The sequence below is a fragment of the Genypterus blacodes genome, unplaced genomic scaffold, assembly GCF_046128005.1.
Source record: "Genypterus blacodes isolate CSIRO-AG114 ecotype Tasmania unplaced genomic scaffold, CSIRO-AGI_Gbla_v1 ptg000103l_1, whole genome shotgun sequence".
Lineage (NCBI taxonomy): Eukaryota > Metazoa > Chordata > Actinopteri > Ophidiiformes > Ophidiidae > Genypterus > Genypterus blacodes.
The window spans coordinates 557501-575000 of NW_027466907.1; the positions used below are offsets into that span (position 1 = coordinate 557501).

General features: G+C 42.1%; 2 protein-coding genes across 4 annotated transcripts in view; both read right to left on the reverse strand.

The window, feature by feature from the left end:
* The window catches only part of dgki (diacylglycerol kinase, iota), a 43175-nt gene extending 34832 nt beyond the window's left edge, over window positions 1-8343 (reverse strand). For all 3 annotated transcript variants that reach the window (XM_076160091.1, XM_076160093.1, XM_076160090.1), the window contains exon 1: window positions 7925-8343. In XM_076160091.1, coding sequence (XP_076016206.1) covers window positions 7925-8148 — 224 coding nt within the window. In that variant the 5' untranslated portion in view covers window positions 8149-8343. The remainder of the gene's footprint in view (window positions 1-7924) is intronic.
* A 2344-nt stretch (window positions 8344-10687) lies between these two features.
* Window positions 10688-17500, reverse strand: part of creb3l2 (cAMP responsive element binding protein 3-like 2) — a 22625-nt gene continuing 15812 nt past the window's right edge. Inside the window, exons 3-12 of the mRNA XM_076160050.1 lie at window positions 17337-17500; window positions 17179-17257; window positions 16386-16588; window positions 16141-16287; window positions 15923-15981; window positions 15688-15756; window positions 14526-14625; window positions 14140-14269; window positions 13806-14040; window positions 10688-13424 (exon numbers count right to left, since the gene is read on the reverse strand). The exon at window positions 17337-17500 is cut by the window's right edge and continues 39 nt beyond it. Of these exons, the coding sequence (XP_076016165.1) occupies window positions 13361-13424; window positions 13806-14040; window positions 14140-14269; window positions 14526-14625; window positions 15688-15756; window positions 15923-15981; window positions 16141-16287; window positions 16386-16588; window positions 17179-17257; window positions 17337-17500 (1250 nt within the window). The 3' untranslated portion in view covers window positions 10688-13360. The remainder of the gene's footprint in view (window positions 13425-13805; window positions 14041-14139; window positions 14270-14525; window positions 14626-15687; window positions 15757-15922; window positions 15982-16140; window positions 16288-16385; window positions 16589-17178; window positions 17258-17336) is intronic.

Here is a 17500-nt window from a genome sequence, read left to right on the forward strand (position 1 = left end):
GGCTGAGCAGAGTGATGCAGCATTCCCATCATGGGAATAACTTTCAGATTCGCTTTTCATATCAACATCATGAATGACAACATGTCAAAACACACACGTGTTTCCATGCACTCCATGCTCCAACTGTTTGGGATTCCAGCGCCCACCGAAGAGGCAGTGTGAGGCAGGTTTTCACACGGCGGTGTCTTACTCCACTTTAGACAGTTACATGTATGAATAAATCAATTTACAAACACATCATCAAGGTCTGCTACTCAGTAGGCATACTTCAGTTCATGCCAATTGCAATGTCATTAAGCCACTGTGACGTTTGCAATAGTGCACATCATAATTTGGTAAAACAGTAACACAGTTAACGTATTACAATACAAAGGCCCTGACAAGAACATGATATGAAATTTTATTTATCTGATTAGCAGGTTTGCCTCCCTTCAGCGAGCCGTTTGCTTATTTATCTGTCTGGGTTGTCGGATATATTTGAGAAACAGACACCAACATTAAGTGGCAGGGTAATGTGAAGTGGGAAGTGTGTCTTGTCTTGTAGCCTAAACCGCAACAGGTTTTCATTACACGGCAGCACATTCAGTGTGATGAGATGATTGCAGGGCTCATGTCCACACTGATGTGCTCTGCTGTGGGCTGCCAGGCTGCATCCCCCGCCTGGTCACTCAGGCTTCCGCGCTGTTGCCTTTTTTGGTCATTATGCTTGTAATCTTCATAAAACTGCATTATCAGCTCCGACCGTGCGGCTGTGAGGGATACAGCTTGTTCTTTTGTGGTTTGGCTACCAGACGACAGAGCGAGACAGCCAACAGAGAAGTCATAAGTCACTGGTGAAATTGATTTAAGCTTTAATGTGAAGTCACGTTTTATGAGGCGTGACTTCCATTGATAACAATCACTTTTCTTAGCCTCTTCACTGCAATGCTCTTTCAAACTGTGACCAAGCTGTGCTGTTTTCCTTAAATAAATGACTAATATCAGTACAAGTTTGGAGCTATTTTCAGGGTCAAACTGAATTTTGGCTCCATCAGCTACTAGATAGAGGGGGTAGCAAGGTCCAATAAACTGCCTGAAGGATCTCCTGATGGACAGATGATTTTATGGCACAAATCTTGTCAGGCAGTTTGAGTCGCCTCTGGAAGATTTTCTCCATTTCTTGATCTAATTTCCCAAAATTCATTGCTCAGCTTCCGCAGGGAATTTTGTACATTGTAGCCTAGCCTAACAGACCAGAAACAAAATTAAAAACATTAATCCTCAACAACTTTCCTCTTCTTCTCTGTTACACCAGGAAGGAGCACTTATCTTGTCTGTTGTGTTTCACCTTTGCCCTCTTTTTTCAGCTTTATTTCCAAGCAGGAAAAGCCTCTTACAGCCAGCCAGACGACTAATAAGGAGCGGCTCCTGTCAGCCAATCCCCTTTAATGCTGCAGCACACTGCATTATGGGCAAAATAACCCCCAACACACACACACACACTCTGAAACACTCCTGAAAAGGCTAGGAAAAGAGAGAGAGAGACAGAGAGCAAGTGAACTGAGAAATATCATTACTGCTCCCAAAACAGACATCCTCATTCCTCTCCTTCTTAGCAGGAATGATTGATATCATGCACACAAATACAAACACAACATCAAACTGGTGGATCATCGTTCAGGGAAAGGAATGGATGGAAGTCTCAGCTCTGTCTGCCAGACGGCAGGTTAGCGCGCGCAACAGAGAGAGTGAGTGAGTCATACTCGCAGAGAAACATGCCACATCATCGTGATGAACTCTCACTGGTGCTAACCTACTGTGCACACACATGTGACAACAGACACATTCATGTTCCATCATGTCTGTTTCAGCCAGTTCAACAGAGAAGCAACACTCACCACCTTCAGTATCAGACACCACCTTTACATGAACTAAATACCCTGGTAATGTGTCTTTAGTGGGATTAAGGCAAAATACGAACTAAATGAACTGGTATCGCTACAGGTTGGTAATCAGCCCATCACAGTTAGGGGCCGTTGTGAAAGTGCATTGGATAACGCAGGTGGCCTAGATGTATGTAACATAAAAATGTGGCGCAAGGCCCCCCCACCAACATACTACAAGGAAATAATCATAGTTCTGTGTTGCAATAATAACAATACTTTTTGTATTGTATATAGTAGGTTTCTGTGAAACCAAGACAATACATTCTATTCAATACAAGCTCGGTCTCTGTCCTCGTCCTGCTTGTACCAGGAGCAGAGTCATAAATATGCATGTATATGTGTTCATCCATTCTGAGGATGAGAGGAGAGAGAGAAAACTGTGTCAGACTGCCTTGTATTTCATCAACAATTGGCACTCTCATCATCCACTTAAAAATTCAAGAGTGTCTTTTAGCCGAGAGTCCTGAGCTTTCCACTGAATTTAACACAGGCTGCATTACAAAAAACAAACTCCATTTAGAGTGTACTTAACATAAATATAACACACAGTGTCCAGGTGACGCCAGGTGAAAGCTTAGGTAGAGCTGATTTTTATCTTAAATCCACTCCAGTCATAAAAAGGGACATTATATAGAGGACAGTAGACAGCTTAAGGACGACTTCAAACCAAGCCATCAAACAGTCAAGACAAGTGAGACAGACCCTGACTAACAGGTGGCACCTTGTAGTTATCAAACCAAACCAAGGATAGACAGATCCAACACATCTTGTGTTATTTCCTTTACTGGTACTATATCGTGATTATTTGACTGTACTGCAAGTATGGCAAAGAAGTTCAGTAACAAGTATACACAGATAGAATTAAGAGGATTCCACAGCTGCCCAAATACACATGATGCAGTGTGTAATCTCAGTATGAGTCTGTTGTATGTGGAGGTGTCTCCTTCCAACTGAGACGTTAACAAGCCTGAATACATTGATTTACAATCGCAATTAAAGGTATGATTTATTGTTTTAATCCAAGCATAATAAATTACAATAAAGTTTTAATGTGCATGTAAACGTACTGCATGTTGAGCCAGAGAAGGTTCAATGCCATGACTGACTGACAGCATGCACCTACATTAGGACCTAAACCATCTTTGCTCGAGGTTGAAGAGATGGATTGTGGGTACTCTGGTGATGACCGGTGTCCTTTCCTTGGTGGTGTACCAGTAATGTAACTGTTAATGTTATGAGCTGGTGAGCGTTGAGTGTTGTCCCTGTTGCGTAGGATAAACACTGGGCTCTGAGTCTGCACAGCCTTTTAAAAGAAATTTCCCTGGGGAGCGTAAATGGTTTTGTGAGGCACTGTGATGTATTGCACTTACTGTAAGCCTGCCGACTTTACAGAGCGTTCTGCATCTAAAAACATTTTTCCTCTCGGCAGTGGAACCTTTTACATTGTTTGTAGAAAACAACCACAGGCTCAGATCTCCTGGTTAAAAATTCATGAGTGTCTTTAGGAGCCCCGTGCTCTCGGGCTGAGCTGAGCATTACGAGCAGCACTTCAAATCTCATCTCATAGATGCGTCTCAACGGGGTCCTCACATTGGCAGACCTGGCAGAAGTTTCGTTTTAGAGTAGAGGTCAGTAGAGCTTTAATGTTTGAGAATGAAATAATCAAGTCATGTCATGTAAATCTGACATGTGGCAGCCTGGTTTAGGATGCTAGAGTGCAGCTTTGCCTTCAGCCTCCTCTTACACAGATACATTTATATCAAATGATTGATTCTTCTTCATTTATATTTATATACAGGCATTATATGCGTTTTATCTATAGTCTGTCTGGCCTGATGTTTTCATTTCTGTACTTAGGCTTTTATGCTCTCTCTGCAAAGCAAATGAATCGTTGTAAATCTATTAAATGTAAACTTTACGGCTCGTATGAATTATTCATTAGGGGCAAAGCCTGAAGCATGAATACACAACAACAATTGGAGAAGGAGGCGCATGCTGCCGTTTGTTGCTGATATTATACCAGTGTGTCCTTGAAGGAGGAGTTATTGTGTTTGATTGACTCTTGAGAAACCTCCAGGGTGGACTGGTGATGGGTTTATCGAAGCTGCATCGACAGCTGAGGCTTTAATCCCATTGATAAAACAGATCTGAGGCATTACTCTTACAGTCTTTGGAGTCAGAAGTAACTGGACTAGTTATGTTGCGTCACTGGGATTGCGATATGTATGTATAACCACAAGCAGCTCTCCATTGTTCTGTCATTGTTTTTACTTCCTCTTCGTTCACATAACATTTCTGAAGTTTTCCCCCGTTGCTCATTCTCTTTCGCACTCTCTTGTAATCGCACCTTGGGGTGTGACTTTAATTGTGACTTGTCCTCCTCAATATTTGCTCTCGTTTTGTATCTGCCTTTCCCCCCGTTTTCCTCTCTGGCTCTCTTCTCATCCCTCCCTCCCTCTCCCCACTGAATGTTGTCCTAATTGAAGGCTGAATAAAGAGTTTTTCTATGCTGGCAGCATGGGATGATGAAAAGCCTTTGATCACTGTTTACCCCTGCAGGTGGTACACGACGGCTGCAACATGAGATGAGACATTTGCCTCTCACCTTTCTCTTTTTACTTCTTATACATATATTGTCTCTCAAAATTTTCTCAGATGAACTGGACTGTGGGGATGACGAGCATTGTTATAGTGACGGGTGGATTGGGAGGTGGGCTGTAAATAAAGGAGGGATACTGTTACCACATCCTGTCCTGTTGCACTTTGTTTCTGCACCATTTCCCGTACAAACTGTGGTGAAACCGCAGCGCCAACATGTTCCACTATGTCATGAAACACAGAGACAAATTCTTTGCATTTCCCCTCTCACGTAAACAGATCGCGAGCCTATTTTCAACAGGTTCAGGTAGACTTGAGGAAAAGCTACAGTTCAGATACTGTAAGAAGTAAATGCTGTCAGAGTAAATTCTGTAAAAATGGAATTACTTTCTCACTAAGCATATTTGACATATTTGAGTGTTTAAATTGTGTTTCCGTACAATCGTGCTTCCTTAAGTGTTGTGTTTATGACATTTACGACACAGTCTTGCTACTATCTTGGCATGGTGGAACAGTGTTAAGCACTGTTGCCTCCCAGCAAGAAGGTCCCGACTCCCACACTTTTCTGCTTAAGTTTCCTCCTGGTCCTCAGTTTCCCTTCACCATCAACACATGCATTAAGTGAGTGCTCCTATTGTCGATTGACCTAACTAGCAACGCCCAGTCTATACACATAATCCATAAAAACATGAACACTCGCAGAGCAGCTTTTTTTTCCCACCCATGGTCCAACAACAATTTAATGGTTATCACGGTCTTCCTTTCGTCCTTCTTTACAAACACGACTGTATACTTGTAAGTTCAGGCTACATAACCCTTCCCCTTACCATAACCCTAAAAATGAATTGTATTGTCATAACTGTATTTGTAGATTCTGTTCATCCCAGGAGGATTCAGCCCACATCTTCTATATTGACCACAGATGTCTTGACCGCCCGTGGGTGATCGACAACAAATCGGTAACAGGGCTCAGACATCAACAGCACCCCTAGTGATCAAAAACTCTACAGTGCAGTTGTGATTTGCTAACAGCCAGCTGACTGGGCAAATACAGTATACTACTGACTCACTCACAGATTGAGTAATTGGCTGCTGACTACCTAACGGAAGTAGTGACTTAATAGCTTGTTGACTAACTGAATGGTATAACACATACAGACGCACACACACAGACACAAACACACGCACACAGCTGCTGTCTTTCTGACTGAGGAAGGATTGTCATGCAGGCAGACAGTTGAGCCGTCTAAGAATAGATTAAAGGAGGGCCTGTATTCTGGGAAAACACACACACACACACACACACACACACACACACACACACACACACACACACAACAGACAAAAGTGTGACGAATGTCTAGCAGATAAATGACATGTGCCTCACACTGCCATACACACAGAATACCACAGCACCACACACAGACACACACACAGACACATACACACACACTCTGCCTTTGATGTTGGACGGCATCATTTTTCAGCTCTTTCATATTGCCACATATGGTAATTCACTTCTTGGCACTGGGCGATTCAAAGCTATGTAAACGACCTTCCTACAAACCATCCCCCTGACCGGATAATAACGTTTACTACACCACTGACTCCAAGCGGAGAAAACTGCACAGATTATGCATTAAATATCAATTTAGTTGTTTCCAAGTAAGTCAAAGGTCACAACAACAACAACACCAAGATAAAGCAGGTGAAAATCCTGAAGGAGATCTACACGGTGAGGAGAGATATGTAGGTAAAATAGGATTGAAAAGCTATTGCAGATAAGGTAGATGCTCACACGTAGGACCAGTGGGAATACGTATTGACATCATTTTAATGGAAAAACTGCGACACACTTTGAGGAACACAGTAGGAGGAAGAGTGGTGAAAACAGATCTTATTTAAGACTCTAAACAGTGACAGAGGCAATGGAATCCACAGTTGTGATCTGCCACAGAACTGTCAGAGGTCCATTAGAATCATTAAAGGACAAAAGTGCTGAATTTCCACGGTAATGAGTTTGACAGAATTGGGTGAGCTTGAATAAAAAGACTACAGATATTCCTGCAACAGAGAGGAATTAAGGAATCATGATTTAATCAAAACATGATTTAAATTATGAATTAACAACTGTAAAATTGAGAGTTAAGGTGATTTTTGCTTGTTAAATGTGAGGATTTGATTTTTCCTGTTAATATGAAATGCAAAAAGAGTTTATTTGAGGAGGTTGTTCAGCCAGAATAACTTGTTTGGCCTTGATGACATTTTATCAGACAAATGATCCTCTGCTTGATTGAAAATATAATTGATAATCTGTCAACATTGATACTCCACCCAGTAATCTACACTAAGATAATATCGCTTAGCAACAGTGACCTGTCAGTAAGGTACAAGCTCGACATCAAAGGCTCCATTTAGATAACGCTATTTAAATTAAACCTATACTCATAGTTTTACTGAGAAAGACATCAATTGTGTTTAACTGTTTGGGAATCAGTGGAATATGTATTTTTAGACAGACTCAGACATAAAAAGTCAATCAGACACAAACAAGTTATAGTGATTGATTTGCTCCCCAGGCTCACACACACACACACACACACACACACACACACACAGAGAGAGAGAGAGAGATAGACAGATAAATAGACAACGAAAACAGACACATTCCTGACAGACGCATCTGACTACCCAAACTGCTGTGTGTGTGTGTGTGTGTGTGTGTGTGTGTGTGTGTGTGTGTGGGTGGGTGTGTGTCAGTGTGGGTGTATGTTTGGTCTCTGGCCAGATTTCACTATCAATAGCAGCTGCCAGTCACACCAGGGTGTCAGGCTGCTGCTGGCGTTCTCTCGATCACACACACACGCACACACACACACACACACACACACACACACACACACACACACACACACACACACACAGAGAGAGTCTTAAAATCAATGTTGTTCTCCCCCTCCCCATTTGACATGCTCCTGCTCAACAGGGATACCGCTCGGAAATGGGCGCATAAACACACACACACAAACAAACAGAGACACACACACACGCACACACACAGTTCTGCATTTTGATCCATCACTGCACTGACATGTCTAAATTGTTGCTTTGTGTATTCCAATGACAGCGAGTGAGAGCCGTGTGATGATGTACAGGCTAGTGGCTTCATGGGCAACCAGGCCATGTGTGTATAAGAATTTAGCTTTAAAATGACGACATAACCTCCGCTGTCATCTCCCTCTCTCCGTTCGTGTTCACCTTCAGCTAGCCTGCCCGAAATGCTCACAACATGGTCTAGAATTGGGACGAAACAGCTATCAAAGGAGATCCATCCCAGCCTAATGAACCAGTCAAACAAACACAAACCCGTCTCATCCTGCCTGAGCATCGCCTCCACTCACCGATACGAGGTCTGTTTTCTGAACGCCAGTCCTCTTAATTTCTCCTCCAAAGTCTCTTGCTCCATGTCGGGCAGACTGCTGAACGTGTCGCTGCAGCAGCCCACGGCAGCGTCGTCCGAGCCGGCTCCGGACTCCGAGTCTCCCCCGTCCGCTCCCAGCGAGGCCAAGCGACCGCCGAACCCCCCCGCTGCCGGGCTGTGACGGTCCTTCATTTGGGGGTCCATGCCGGTCGGTCCTCACTGTCTCGCCCCAAGCTGGACCCCCCTCTGCCCCTGTATGTGAGGGAGCACAGGTGCTGGTAGTGGTCAGAGGAGATGGGGGGACGAGAAGTGGACGTCAGTGTTTTGAGCGGCGTGACCGTGGGAGCTTTGAATGTTGACCGCCTGTGTGTGCCGCAGCCCGGGAGGGAGGCACACGCTGCCGCGGGGGAAGACAGTGAACTACACTCCGCGAGCCCAGACCAATCAGGAACGTCAGACTAGACAGCGAAACAGGAAAACAAGTGGAGTAGCCTTCAAAGTAAAAGCGAGGGAGGAGACGCTTAGAAGTTTGAATATAAAAAACTATATATAGGACAAATATTGAATTATTGCAGTGTACTGGGTATGAAGGCTGATAAACGCAATATGTTTGAAGGTAGAAAGAAAATAGAAATGATGCAGTCATGAGATAATGAGATAAGATAATAATTTTACTCCTCCCTCCTTTATCAGATAGAGTTTTAATGATATGTAAATTGACGACCTTCTCTTTTCTGTTGTAATTTTTGGGTCTGACATTAATCATTCGTCACTATGTCAGTGATGAAATTGAAAGATAAGGTGATAGCACATGAAACATAGAAATATACAAATACATTTTTAATCTGAATCATGAAAAATAGACTATATTCACAAACTCCATGTTTTTCAGTGCAGTTATTGACGAAATCATATTTTGAAGGCGCAGCTTCAAAATAGACAATACACACAAAATGTAATCTCTAGCAACATCACGCTTTTACTTTTAAAGCAATGGTCGGAAGTATTACATACTATTTTCAGAGCTTGACACCGGCTTCCAAAAGACAACACAGAGGGAGCTGCAGTATCTATCTATCTATCTATCTATCTATCTATCTATCTATCTATCTATCTATCTATCTATCTATCTATCTAGTCAGAGTCCTTCCATCCATCTATCCACCCATCCATCCATCAGGCTCAGGGGACAGGCAGAGGGGCATTGTGGGATATTCCCTCTCCTCCTCCTTTCTGCAGCATCATCAGTCAGAAAGTAGGGCATAGGGTGAGCGAGCACAAACACATGCACAGATATACACACAAGAACACACACACACACACACACACACACAGTTCATGCTGCTTATGTAGGCCTACTGGGTGTACTACAAGAACTTGTTTTCTCTCTGAGCTTGCTTCATCTGAATTTGTGACGTCAATTGTAAAATTTCTCAAATTCTATTATAAAGAATTTTTTTTAAATAAATAAATGTATAGCAACCTGAACGCCAACAACTTATACACAAGATGGTGATTATGATGAGATTGAGTTCAGTTCTGAATTCTGGTGGACATTTGGTGTTCCATTGTCTAAAATGGCACATCCAAATCCAACACATGATTATGGGTGAAATACTTGAAATGGAGCATCAAATGTTATACATGTTATAATAGAACTTGTGACTTCATTATAATAAAAATTTCACAAGATAGGTCCCAATCTAGATGGCGTTTTCTGTCTTTTAATCAGAACACAATTGAATCAGTACATTTCCATTCATTAGCATTTACCAGGGGCGAACCCCTCACATGATTCTAAGATGACAAAAATCTGAACAAAATCACACCAGCCAAAGAACTTAAATGAGCCTAAACTGGGTGTAGAAGAAAGAAAAGACGATGAAAAAAAAGTATTGAAAAGGATTAAAATACACCAAATCTAAAAATGTAGTTTAAGATATAAACTGCCATTGTGAACTGCTTCCATATTCACAGCAGTGTTGTTGGTGTTCCAATGCAGGTCGGAGAGTGATTGTGTCGTTAAATGTATTGTATGACAAACACAAAACTTCCTCTCAGTGATCCTTTGTTACTCGGCTAAATCTTTTCAAGTGGTTGGACTATGTATTGTCTCGGGCTGTCAGAACGATCCACACTCGTTATTCCGAGGTGCTGCACCTGATCTATTTTAGGATTCTTGTCATGTCAGAGGAGACAGACGTTTTTATCTAGGCCAGCGTGTCAACCATGAGACTCTGCTCAGCAAATCCCATCTGCACATAATGAAATTTGGCTTTAACTTCATTTGAAGCTTCAGGGAGAAAAGTTCAAATGCTGAACCGAGCGATGATTGTCCGACACAATCTGGGGAGATACAAAGACAGATTTACACATTTACAGCTATTGGGGGCTCAACATTAGCAGCATCGGTACATGTCAGTTAAAAGAATATATATATATAACAACTAGTTGAGCGAGGCGTCTGTCAGTATCCATGGAGACGGCTGATTCCTGTGCATGGTGGAGAGAGGCGAGTGCATCCCACAGTCACAGAATCCTCCATCATGTTGTGTGATAGTGGGTGGAATCTCCACAACTCTGACCTGTGGAGGCGGTTCAGAGAGAGAGAATTTCCTCACAGTTTATTACAACATCATTAGAAACCCACTGCTGTTTGAGTGGGTCTCTCTCTCTCTCTCTCTCTCTCTCTCTCACCTTGAGCTTAACACACACAGCATAAACACACACAGTCTCTGTTAAATTGAGTTTGCTAAGGAAAATACTTTATTCATCTGAAAGCAAAAAGACAGAAAAGCCTCATTCAGGCTGCTTCACAGGAAAACATGACAGTAAAATATGATTTGGAGAATTTTGACCCAAAGCTGCTCTCCTCTGGCTGCTAGTCCCAATGAGAGGAGAACGCTATGTGAAAGGTAACAAAATAATACAATCACATCAGAGGCAAAAAAAAAACACATTAATTATATTTTCCTGCCAATCTTAATCTCTTGTGTAAAAAAAGAAAGGAGCTGTATAGATCCAACAGTGAGGAATGTGAATTTGGCTTCTCAACAATTGAGACACAATGGAACAATAAGAATATAACCAACATACAGATGTGACAAGAATCATTATACGGTGTATAAATCAAGGCTTGAGTGCAAAAGTCATACAAGTGACATTTGGGATTAAACTGTGTATTTCTTGATGAGCTCAGGAATACACAAATAGAATAAATAGAAGAAAAGGCAGTGAAATCCTTGGATTAGTTCTGTACAGGTGGATTTTCAGATTCCTGCTGATTTTATTGCTTTATCTGAATCTTAATCCCTGAAAAACTAATCCATGATGGTTAGAACACAATTTTAAATAAAACAAATTTCAAGCATTTGAAGCTTTATTTTTGGCTCTCATGTATAAATAAAACTAAATTATACTTGCACTTATTTCACACTCAACCCTCAAAACACACTGGTTTACATTTCTGGGAAAATAAGTACTTTAAAATTGAAGAGTAGACAATTGTTTAATCAAATGTATGACTGTTTATATATTTACAACATTTATGTATAAAATAAAAGGTGAACAGACTTCACCTCTGCTTAGGTTTTAGCGTCTGAATCTTAGGCGAAAGACAGAATAAGTTTCAGTAAAGCTCAATATGACTGGATATAAACTACAGATCCCCAACATATTTAGACTTTCTCTTTTATAAACAACTCATATTTACAAAAATAGATATTTTCTTTATTTCTTGGAAGAAATGTTTTGGCAGATGCTGAATGACAGCAAAGACACCGATTATATTTGGATATAAAAATGAGGAGATATAGAAAAATCATAGTCATACACTGAAAAGAGTATGAGTACGTCCATGTCCAAAAGTGTAGACATCTAAGGTTTTCACAAAGGCGTCGCCATTCATGAAAAGCACAAAGGATTTCCCTTCTCCAACACTTTGGACTGATTGAATGTTTTAATGACATATTATCCTGATAATTATTTTGAGGTGTTGTTTCTCTTTCAATCTCCTTTTTAACAGTTTGACTGTGTTAATCTCAAGCGGCCTAATGCGGAACCTGACAAATGTAGCTCATTAACATGCTCTGTACGACAACACTGCAAAAAGTATCCCTCTTAACGCCTCAGTTTGGATCAATAATAAACTAGTATCAATACTGCATTGCTACTTTTGAAATAAGCGTTTCAAATATTTGCTACCGAGGAGATTTTTTGTGCAGCCAAAATATCATAGAAATATACATTTCTGATTTGCATACAATCGCTACATTTACAAGCACTCCATATTCTGTTTATCCATCTGTACTCCATTTAAGGCAAACACGCAGAATAATGTTTTTTCACTTCCATTCACCCACAATGATGTTTATGTGTCTGAATGAAGTCAAGTGGCTGAAGTGTAGCTAACAGGGTCCCCCAACAGCTCATTACAAAAGTCAGCACTTGTTTCCAAATGTTCATATTTGACTGGATTTGAATGAATGAATGTTTATGTCATTATTATAAACTTGTTAAAAATACTGCATCTGTATCTGCCGACTAATTAAGCAACTATAAATATCCCAAAACCAGAATAACAACTGAAATTATGTCGGCTATTTATTAGCCTGACACCAATGTATCTATTCCATCGCAGGCCTTTCGTGACTTCTATCGAAAATAATCAAATCATCAATAATCAATAGTCAAATCTCCCAGATGAGCAGAGGAACCCAGGGCGAAGAACATAAAACAGGAAAGTACAGTATGTGCTGAATGAAACAAGAGGAAGAAAATATGAACAATATATAAAAGAGCACAATCAAATAAAATATAAAACAAATAAGTATCAAAATGGGAAATAGGCATGACTGAAATGGAATAAAAACAATTCATAGTAAAAGAAAAAACACTACAAAGAGCAATAATCGTTGAAAAACAAAACACAAAAAGGTTCTATAAATACACACAAGTCCTCCGCGCTCGTACGCTCGTCAGTGTCCTGAAAAACCCTCACATGTCGCATTTCTATCTGCTTTCAGTGGGATTTGACCCAACGCGACATCCATCACTTTTAGAATCAAATTTGTGAGACAACGCAGAGTCTCCAGCCAGGTCGATTAAGACAAACCGATTGCTAAAATTGTTGCAGAAAGCAGGAAATATTCAGTGCAACTTCACTTCAGATATGAAGGCAGCCAGTGCCTCGTCATCATCATCATCATCGTTATTATTATTATTATTATTATGAATATTAATCTTACAGTGTATGATCTGATTTAGCAGAGATGGCAGAGAGAAATGACCTTAAACAATCATCAACAGGTGCTACGAGGTTTGCTCCAGGACACTGAGCCGTGGTCTAGAGGGGGGGTGGGTCAAAGGTCATCACAGGGGGAGCGGGAGGGGGAGGGGAGGAGGGGCGGCATCAACCTCAGGAGGTCTCGTTGACTGTCCGCTCCAGCTCTATCACTTTCCTGCCACTCTGCTCCAGAGACCTGAGGGATGGATGGAAATGCATACACTTCAAATACAAACTGTATACACACATATGATGGAATGACGCTCAAATCATGACAGGGTGGGGTTGTATCTTGGGGTCAGAGGTCAGAGGAAAATTTGAGACGAATCTGCTTCTGACTGGACAGGTCTACCACAACCGATTATCTGACGTCCTTCCTCGACTCCTCTGTCCTCACGCTTACATTATTACCATGTATGTTCCAAAGCTCAAAGTCGTTTCCTTCACTAGCACCTCTTCCACTTAAATGACCCAGTTTCTTGTAAAAGTATGAGCTAAATTGGGCTGGAATGTCAATTTTGTTTGTATCCAGTGGGGCTTTGATCTCCCTAGTGTGTGTGTGTGGGCGCGTGTTTACCTGTGCAGGTCCAGGAGCAGGTTTTTTGATGTCTGTGTATCATTGGCGTTACTCCTGAAAGGTGGGTGTGTCTCCACCCTGCTAGGCTCCACCTTCACTTTCTGCTGCTCGGAGCGACGCCACGCTGCCATGACGACTGCCGGCGTGTCTTCCCATTGTTCGGGATATTCCCCACCCAGACCGAGAAGGTGAGGTTGCTCTTCTTCAAAGGTTGATAACAGATTCCTTGACTTCACTGAGAGAGGAAAGAATTTATTATATATAAGTTAATGGCTTCTACCACGTGCTTGAATGTATGTATACAGTTTGTATAGTGTATTGTGTGTGTGTGTACCTGTGGTTGTGTAGGACTCTACAGCCAGCTGTTTGGAAGCAGGACCTGTTTCAGCAATGGTAGTGGAGCATGGAGACAAACTGCTGGGATAGAAACTCCCCAAAAACAGAGAGAAACACAACACGACCACCTACAGGGGCGGGGCAGTGTGTGTGTGTGTGTGTGAGAGAGAGAGAGAGAGAAGGAGAGAGAGAGGGGAAATAAATTATGAATCACACAAAATGCTCATGAAGGAAGCAGATGTTCCAAATTCAACATTGTAATTATCACCATCTCCTATGACCACACGCACACACACACACACTAACACACACATACTCACACACACACACACACACACACACACACACACACACACACACACACGCACACACACACACACATACCATTAGGCATGATGATGTCTGGGTGCCAGCAACCCTGCAGGACCTCTGTACTTTGCCTGCCACCACTGCCTGCAGAGACTGCAGCTGCTGAAGCAGAGACCTGCAGAGTCACACACAGATTAGAAACACACACATATACACAGACACACACTTAACAGATATATACAGGATATAAAGGAGTGAATATCGGTTTGTGAACGGTGACATGTTTGTTAGTAGAAACAGTATTTAGAGCCAAACTGTTCTTTGTCCCGCATGCCCTGAACATGTCGTCAGAATGTGAAAGAAGCCAGGAAACCATGATCAGGAAGAAGCAGATGGCCGTTGTGTCTGTTCTTCTTGCATTAATGGCTGATTACATCCATTTTAATATTCTTAGCTTGAGGGAAATGTGACGCTTCACTAAAACACAGATGTATAGAGGTGTAGCAGCTGATCAACATGTCACAGAAAATCTCTCTGACTCTGACTCGTCTAGCGTGTTCGCTTATTCAGTTATTGTTATATCTGAGCTTTTGTCCTGAAGATGAACTCTTTAACATCAGTGCTTTCAGTAAGTGCACACAAACACACACACACTTGCGCACGTACACACAGATAAACACATACAACTGGTTCATTTAACTTTCACGCCGTAATGATAAAGCTTTTACGCAGAGTTCCAAACAAGCCCAAAAGCAGCTGTGTTCCAGGCAGATATACTTAACTCACTCCAATGGGTCCACCACACACACACACACACACACACACAGTCACACGCTCACTCAGACAGACAGACAGACAGAGTGTTCATCCATGTATAACGAGAACAAACCACACAGTCTATTTGAGCTTCAGCATTTTACATAAAAATAGCCTTATGGTTATGCATGGGTGCTAAGCTGCAGCTGAACCGCTCAGCAGGGGGCTTTTTATTCAGTTTTCTTTGCAAACGATACACAGCGGTCCGTCTCTTTGCACAGTGCAATAACAACAAATGACTTTAAAAAGTGTTGCACAGAGTGACAAAGCATCAGAGGACCTGTGCTTTATGTTATATCTAATTGCATATTTAGGAAAACAATAACATTCTCCACAGGGTTGTGTTTTAATTGTTTCACGAACTTCTGTGCGCGCGTGTGTGTGTGTGTGTGTGCGTGCGTGCGTGTCGTGCAGCACTTACTTGTTGGTGCACTCCAGGTTTTCTACTTTCCTGCGTAGCTCATTGTTTTCGTTGGAGCAGGTCTCCACCCTGTGGCCAAACATGAATATTGCATGGTGAGTGACTACAGTACAAGGCTACCTTAAAAGCAAGGAACTATTTAGTGAACTATAATAAATCTGAATACATAACTGTAATAAAGATATGTGGTAGAGCATATTTTTGACCAAAAGAAGGGTGAAAGATGAGAACTTACTTCTTCTCCAGAGCGTCCATGTACTCTTTCTTCTTCCTACGACTCTCCTGAGCTGAAATCTGAGAGGAAAACTGATCTGTTATAGGCCATTTCAACAATCATCAACAGGTGCTACGAGGTTTGCTCCAGGACACTGAGCCGTGGTCTAGAGGTTTCGAAATATAAATGCTACAAACTCTATTGCTGAAAGAGTGAATGAAACATGAATCTTATTGTACCTTATTTTTGATCTTCCTGCGGATTTTCTTCAGCGCTTTCTCCTCTGCCTTGGTGAGCGGCAGCTTGGTGGGCACTGGGTAGCCTTCAGCCACCAGGGTGCGGCGCTCCTCCTCCGTCAGCATCAGAGGTCCTGAGCCCTGGAGTTTCTGCACAAAATGAATAATACAACAAAGGGGATTACAAAAACAAACTTAACTTTCCAAATGTCACAAGTCTAATGTGAGACATCATTCATTCTTCTTACATGAGGAGCGGTGAGCAGAGGGGAGTTGGACAGAGAGGAAGGGGCCCGCGGGGACACCTTCAGGCTGCCCTGGGCTGGTGCAGGGCTGGTGGGTGAGGTGGGGCAGGACAGGCCGGGCGGGGCGTGGATGGGACTCTGGCTGCCCTCTGAATCGCTGCCATGGGAGCTGGGAGGAGTGGGAGGCATCTGCAGCGACTCCAGACCTGAACACACAAGAGTACATAAATATCTCATATCACAAATCTTGTTTTATTACATATTGATTTTATTTCATAATAATTATTATAATATAATAATTATTCCTCAGAAATCTGTCTGACTTTTAAGTTGTGAAGTGTGCCGAACAATATTTTAAATTGTGAATGTTCAGCTTTGTGTTCAGAAACAAACAGCTTGTACGTGCATTTAAACAAGTGGCCAGCAGAGGTCCTCACAGTACCACAAACGTGGCAGGAGAGCGAACAAGTGAGAGGAAGACAGAAAGAAGGTTTGTCCGAATAATATGTGTGTACTACTACTGTTACTAATACTGTGACCGCTACAATGACACACACTTCTTAGATGGATATACTATTTAAGCCAAGAGTATACAAGAAATGTACCTGCTTTTCCTTATGAATTAACAGGAAATTATGCATTGCTCTGTTGTGCTTTACCATATGTGGCAAAAGGGGATTTAAGGGATTTAATTTAGTAGGCATTCTGATGACATTTGAGACGATAATTTAGTCACTTTTCTATTGTTTAGATTCTGGTCTGGGACACAGCGTGAGCTTCATGTCTGAGGTCTGACCTTTGGGTGACAGATTGAGGAACTGATCCACTTCATGAGGCTCCAGTTTAATCTCAGGGATCACCGTCTCCTCCTTTATCTGGAGAGAGAAAACCATAAACATCAGAAAGAAACGACTGAGATGTGATCAAATCCTCCTCTTTCTCTCCTCCTCTCACCTTGATGCCTTTGCCCTGGCTGTAGCTGCTGATGGCGCTCTGTGCTTGCACAGGCACGGGGCTGGCGGCGGGGCCCTCGGGTGCTCGGGGACCATCACCAGAAGCAAGAGAGAGGGACAGGGTGGGGAGGAGAGAGGGAGTCTCGCACAGGAAGTCTTCCATGG